This window comes from Berghia stephanieae, chromosome 2 (assembly GCF_034508935.2).
Source record: "Berghia stephanieae isolate SIO BIC M18660-M18661 chromosome 2, UCSD_Bste_1.3, whole genome shotgun sequence".
In the NCBI taxonomy this organism is placed as follows: Eukaryota; Metazoa; Mollusca; class Gastropoda; order Nudibranchia; family Aeolidiidae; genus Berghia; species Berghia stephanieae.
In genome coordinates, this window is record NC_088361.1 from 44,603,596 (window position 1) to 44,611,095 (window position 7,500).

The window sequence follows — 7,500 nt, forward strand, 5'->3', positions numbered from 1 at the left end:
TCTCTTGCTGTTGCATACTTTGGCCAGGTCTGGAGTACACATAGTGGGTGTCTTCTTCTCCTTCCCCACGATCACTCATGCCTGTTTCTCCCCTGTTTTCAGGTTATGAGTTTACAAAGGTTATGCGCAGATCCTATAATGTGTTGGAATTTGTGGGTAACTTCTTGTGTTGTTTTATTTCAGAATCAGCATACCGGTTTTGTGGTGCCAATGGATTTTGGAAGGACAAGAATATGGGTTATGAAGGGAAACCATATAGCCACTACAGAGATTGCTACTCTGAGCAAGCCTGGGATGTTTATAATAAATATTTAGCCAACAAAACGAGAGAGGAGAGAGAGGTAAAATATGTAATGGTCATCTTTACCTGTTCTATCAGAAAAAATCAAAACTGAATTTTTTTTCCAAGTTGAACAAAAAAAGCATCCTATATAGATTATCATGACCCCCAACTTGTTACACATCTTAACATGTTAACTACCGTACTCCAGAAAAACACGTATTTAAGTATTTGCCCAGAAAAACACATCCTTCAAATATCGATCGATTTAAAGTACTCTCATCTTGGCAAAAACTCTCAAACCTGGGACTTTGCGAAGTCTTATGTTTGAGAGTTTTTGCCAAGATGAGGGCCATTTAAATCGATAGATATTTGAAGGACAAGTTTTATAGTCAAACTTTTAAATACGAGTTTTCATGAGTACCAACAGTCAACTTGTTAAACCTGGGTGTGAAAGGGCTCATGGCAATAAGCAATTTAACACTAAGAATATGTACAATAAAGGCGTCTTACAGGCATCTTATAATCTTTGAAATGAAAATATACCTTTAATATAGACTTTGATATAGGATACATGAGGTAAAACACATTTCCAGCAGGTTAATATCTGAGTTAACTTTTCCAAATCATTTATTAACTTTTTCATTTTTTAATATATAAAATTATGTATTCCTTTTTTATTGATCTATTTATTTATATGTCTTCAGTTGTTAATTTACTTATTCATCTATTTATTTATTCCTCAATATGTTTATTCACTTATCAGCACTGTCTATTTCTTCATCTATCCCTCCACCCAGTAGCGATTGGGTAGCTGAGTCTATCAGATCTGGTACTTTGCGATGGACTAGCGTCCTGTCCAAAGGGTAGCAAGCAAATGCGGTTCTAAAGGACTAGTTTTTAAAATATGTATATTAAATTATATATAGGAAAATATCTGGTTTCACTAAATATGTGATTACAATAATAGTCGTGATGTAGAATAACTATGTCCATGATTACAAACATACAATTGTCCAACAGTTTTTAAATCAATATAATAGAAGTTTTCGTAACTAAAATGGAAATAAAGCACGTAAGCGGTAGGTAGTTAAAAATAAAGTCAAACAAGAAAGAAAAACACACGAAAAAAACATCCCAAAAAATATCCTGTCTCGACTAGGGATCGAACCTTAGTCCTCCTGAGAGCAGGGTAGTTTAAAATTGTAACTGTCAGTTTTTATTTTTGAGTTTCTAGTATAAGCCATTTTAATAATTTTTATAGTGTGTTAAAACTACTCGGGAACAGTTTCTTTACAGATAAAAAACAATAAAATATTTGTAGCAGCCTAGTACGTTTATTTTCCAATTGTCACATTATGGGATGTTTCTGTCAAATATTGATAACATAGGAAAACAGAAGCGGAAATTTTATAGATTTTTCATTTTATAAGATGTTTGGTTATATTCTGGTTTGTGACCTTTTTTCTTTCTTTTTTTCTAAAAGATGTTGCAGCAAACCTAATCCATTGTTATTGAATTGTAATTTCATTGGTAGAATTTTAGAAATAGGTTTTTGAATAAGTTTTTATATGACATTTGTTTGAGGAAGAAAGTTAATTCTTTGATTTTTTCTTAACAAATTGTATCTTTTTTTTTTCTTATTGCGTGTGTGTGTGTACGTGTGTGTGTGTGTGTGTGTGTGTGTGAATGTATATGTGTATGTGTGTATGTGTGTGTGTTTTTTTCTTTTTTGCTTTCTTTTAATTAATAGTATTTTCTTTTGTTTTGTTTTTCAGTTTTATGAGATTTGGGGGGGGGGGGGGGTTATTCTATTTCATTTTATTTTGACAAAATAAACGTAGTGTATCTATAAAATACCCAATAAATCATCTTACTTGAGTTTGACTTTTAATGGTTCCATTTTGTGATTGGAAACATTGTTGAATATGCGGCTATGTGGTCTTGTGGTATGACACTCGCTTTCGGATCGGAGGTCCTGGGTTCGAGCCTCGCTCGCCACATAGTTGAGGCCTCGGAAAAGGCTCTTTACTCATATTCTGTCACTATACTCAGGTGTAAAATGAGTACCTGGCCCTTAACAGCGTTGTCTCTGTCGGAAAAAAAAATTGTATTATCGCCTTACAGGCGTCATGTCTTGTTCTACATGTTACGTGTTGCTGTCAGTCAGGCACCCGTTGTAAAGCGCTTTGCGCACATTTAGTGGATATTGCGCTATATAAAAGCTCAAGTTTAAATAGTTGTAATTTTATCTTATCCCACAGTCTTTAAATTAAAGATTCGAACCGATCGTCTACTGTTTCTTATTTTGCTATTATTATCTCCACTTACTTTCTATTCCAGTTTATCAAGAACATCGTGATTTCCTTCCGCAAGATGGAGTTAGCTGGACTGTGCCTATCATTTGTCACCACTGTTATATCCCTCTTCATATTTTGTTACTTCAGGTTAGAACTTCTTTCTATTTTACTCTTAATAGGCTTCAACAGTCGTAACGTCAATTCCATTGTAATGACGCATGGTAACTTAGTAACTGGCCCTAAACTATCGGAACAATGGCGGACATCTTTATGAAATAATTCTCCGAGGAGCATAAATCTGATCATGTTTTGACTTTTACACATTCTGATCACAAGACATGAAAAGTTCTAGCCAGCATGAAGAATAAAAAGTACCGATTTTCTTTGTTTAGAACCATGATGGCCGCCGTTGCTGGGCGACGTGACATCAGACCATTGAATCCAATTGGATGGTATGAAGGACAACTGGGCTATCATCGCGATTACCGACATGTCTGTTCAAGTTATTGAGGCGCCGTTTTTAAATATATTAGACTGCTTTTATTTAAAAACTCAACGACTCTTAAGATTATAAGGTTAAACATGAAACAATGGCATTGTGTCCGTGACCTAAACTGGGCTAACAGCTTACTTCAAAAATATGAGTTTTGAAAAAGATGAGACTAGTTGTCTTTAATATCATCCAATTATAACCTGGGGCAAGGTAGCCTAGTGGTTAAGGCATTGCATTGTGACCAGGAAGGTACCGAGCTCGAGCCCCGATTCAGGCACTTTTGTTTTGTTTGTTCACGATCAAGATTATTAACTCCGGCCCTCAATTTGCTCACTTAGGACAACATGGATGATTCTTGTTGAAATCCGGCACGGTTTTTTCTAGGAGTATCTATATTTTGTATGGCCTTAAGCAAGTTACCTTGGCTTAGCTCGCTTTTTAGGCTCTGCGGTTGACGCCTGCGTTAATCTAGTATTCTCTTGAAATAGATCCAAAGAAAAATATATACCCTGTAAAATTTAACTACAAAATTGCTTGAAACAATAATGATACAACAATGAATGTTGTTTATAAGCCTTTCGAAAAGTTTTGCTGCGTATTTAAATGTTGTTAAAACCTATAAGCTCTTTAACGATACGATATGATAATTTCTGGTGGGTTTTATTTTCTTGATATTTTTCTGGAGTTTTTTTAAAATTTGTATTTGTTTTCTATTTTGTGTTTGGGGGGGGGGGGGGGGTTGGTCTGTTTACTTTGTCGGGTGGGTAATTTTGGGCTCTCAAGAGTTGGGTGGGGGGGGGGGGGGAGATGATGTTTTTGTGCGGTTTTTTGGAGGGTTTTTTTTTTCATTTTTTTTTTTCATTTTAATTTTTGCTATGAGTTTCAAAACAATTCCACAAAAACCCTATGAGCTATAATAAGTCAAAGTTCTTGCCATTGATATATTCAATATCGACACGTATGAAATCCACATGAGAATTGCAATGTATTCATAATATGGTTTTCAATGATGAAAACCATTGAACAGAACAAAATTCGGGACGTTTAATTCATCACTCACGAGTTGCCATTTTCCACAATCCCCCTTGAATACTGATTCATAGTTAATGAGTTTTTTAAATCGCCGAAATGCCACATTGGCATGCCTTTCAGGGTTTGAAGAATGGGAATCGCATTATCCACATGAAGGAAGCATGTGCAATATTTTTTATTTGATTATATATGGATTCAATAAGGAACAAAAGTGTGATGTCAAAAAAAACTGGTTCCAATCTTCTTCTTCTTGAACTTGAGCTTTTATATTGCGCGATATCCACTTAATGTGCTCAAAGCGCTTTACAAGGGGTCCCTGACCAACAGCAACATGTAACATGTAGAACGAGACATGAAGCCTGTTAGGCCATATTACATTTTTTTCCGACAGATACAGGTACTCATTTTACACCTGAGTACTGTGTGAGAATGTGAGTAAAGAGCCTTTTCCAAGGACTCAACTATGCGCCGAGCGAGGCTCGAACTAAGGACCTTCCGATCCGAAAACGAGTGGCATTCCACTAGACCACATAATATCCTTGGAAGAAAAAAAACTTTAAATTAAAGATTGAAATGGCGAGTAATTGGAAGTGGAAAACCACTCTTCTTAGGGAGTGGATATGTACCTTGTGTAATTGATCTTCTTATGGATTGCCCATTATACAACATGCAACGTTCGAACCACTGGGTCACCCCTACAACACTCAACACAAAGCTCTATGGTGAGGCTGAGGACCTAAAGCGGACCACAGACTTCATAGCAGATATCAGACTGCAGCCATAGATGTCCATCAGAGGAACGAAGAAGAAGAAGAAGAAGATCTTCTGGTTTCAGAGTGATGGCATGTTATTTTCTAGTCTTTATATGCTGGTCGTCACTAAAGTACCTATACTCCTTGCCACTAAAATAATCATGCCACCTTATGATTCAATATGTAACCTAATCATTACTAATCCTTCGAAGGACCGATTACATACACAATCCCAAGGAATTTGGAACCGGAAAGGTAGAATGTGTTACCTCGCGACTTCTCTTCCTTATTGAAAACATCATGTAGCATTGGTAACAAAATACCTTCCAGACTATATCTCGTTAAGATCATACTTCTTGAGTTGATAAAGGAAACAGATCATCATCATCGTCATCATCGTCGTCGTCGTCGTCGTCGTCGTCGTTGTCGTCGTCGGCATCATCATTATCATCATCACCATCATCATCATCATCATCATCGTCATCATCACCAACACCACCACCACCATTATCATCAATATCATCATCAACGTCAACAGCCTCGCTGTCTTCGATGTCGTCGTCAATTTTTATTAATTAAAAAAAAAAAACAAATTTCTATATTTTTATCATCGTTGTCTGTTTTCATTGCAAACCGTCACCTTTTATATGAGAATTGGGACCTACAAACCGCTTGAACGTCTAGATAAATCCATCCCAATTAAATTTTTTTACGCTACGTTCAACAAGACTAGACTATTTTGAGTGTAAAATTGCATGACCATTCGCGTAAAGTATCAGGACAACTAATATGGATGCTCTGTATGATATTCCACGGTTACTACTGACAGCTCAACACGTCACTGTTGACATTTTGACATATGAAAACTTACTCATATCACCACAGAAGATTACCCTGCACGCTTACATTATTATCTTTCCGCGGGGAGATTTTTACACGATAATTATTGTGTGTTACATTTTTTGGTGGATAGAGCAGTCATTTTTTTACTCTTTCCCCAAGTTGATTTCTTTTACCATCAACAACAAACAGAACATGTTTTATACGATAATTGTAAGAATTACTCGTGTTAATAGTAATATTTCATGAAACGAATTAATTTAACATTGTTGTATTTTGAAGTCAGGTTTTTGTTGTAGTATTTATTTATCATGGCTTTCTTATTTTGTTTTGTTCTATTTTCGGGGGGGGGGGGGGGGGGGGGGGGGGGGGGGAGGAGGCGATAGGGTTTTGCCTTGTTATGTCGTGCTGTGATTTTTGTTTGTTTGTTTTTTGTTTCGTTCTTGTTTTTCTTTGTCTTTTATATATGCTTTTGTTTTCTCGTGGGTTTTTTTTTTTTTTGGGGGGGGGGGGGGTTTAATTTCTTTGTTGTTTGTTTGTTTGTTTGTTTGTTTGTTTGTTTTTTGGGGGGGTGGGTTGTTGTTGTTCTTTGTTTGTTTGTTATTTTTGTTAGATTTTTCTTTTTCTTCTTTGGAGAATGAATTCCCCTTTCAAAAACGATTGGCCACTCTCCTTCTATACATAATGCTTTGCGTTGCAGTATCTTTATTTATTTTTTGTCGAGCGTAAGGAGAAGGGATAGATTTATTAGATAATTTTGTAATGCCCCCACATCCCCTGAAATTAACATCGCTCAACAGTAAATATCTTATTGTTTATTTTAATACGTAAACTTTGATTAACCATACGGGTTAATTTTAATTTTTCTTAGGTTGGAGATAAGTGTCCACGTAATGAAATGTGCAATGACATTTGCTTACTTTATATTTTGGAGGTTAGGTTTGTTTTCTTTTCTTTTTTTCCCTGTCACTTTGATAGTGTCCTACATAAATCTATCTCCATTTTCCAAACCGTAATAGACATCTTTAACGCGTATAGCTTAATTATTATAAAAAATGAATGTTGTGAATGAAAGTTATTGTATTCAAGTATCGTAACTTGTATCCTCCATCTGATGCAGTATCATTCACAACTTGCGTGTTTTAGTGGCTACTTGTTGGGAGTCATTCTGTAGACATGTATCTTATGTTATGTTGTTTAATAAATGTTCTGTATTGTGACACTTTGGTTTGTTGATTCTTGAAATAGTACGTCTAATCAATTACTGATCTAAGAACACAATCATGAATATATCCGCAAACACGAGCGCGCCATCACTTGCACACACTCACACCAGAATTTAATTTGCTTCTACTCATGACGCGCAATAGATCAGGTTTCTTTGAAAGTCTATTAGGTTTTATAATGGTTTTAGGTTCAAGGCTGGCCATTTGATTATCAAATTAGTTGACAAGTAAAAGTGATATTGCCGGTCCTAAACTAACTTTAATTGTTCATTACCACTCTGTAAAAAATGGCTACCGTTATCGATACAGTTCAAATAGCAATTGCTACTAATGACAGATCTTTAATATGCTCCAAGAAGAAATTCCAGATGTAAAAAAGATTTCTGCTACATTCAATTTTTGTTTTTGCTTTTTTATTTCTGGGTGTTTTTTTCACACAAAAAAACTAGAAAGAAAGAATAATGTACTTTTAACATAAGAGGGTAGGCTGAAACGTTTTGACACCTTTCTGGTATTTTCAAGAATATACAAAATATGGAATTGACAAAAGTATGAAAAAGCTTGGTTCATTACATTT

At 35.5% G+C, this 7,500-nt stretch overlaps 1 protein-coding gene across 2 annotated transcripts in view; it reads left to right on the plus strand.

The window, feature by feature from the left end:
• LOC144964952 (PDF receptor-like) overlaps positions 1-7,500 on the plus strand; it is a 265,877-nt gene that overhangs the window by 218,978 nt on the left and 39,399 nt on the right. For both annotated transcript variants that reach the window (XM_078899765.1, XM_078899764.1), the window contains exons 5-6: positions 184-341; positions 2,624-2,727. In XM_078899765.1, coding sequence (XP_078755891.1) covers positions 184-341; positions 2,624-2,727 — 262 coding nt within the window. The remainder of the gene's footprint in view (positions 1-183; positions 342-2,623; positions 2,728-7,500) is intronic.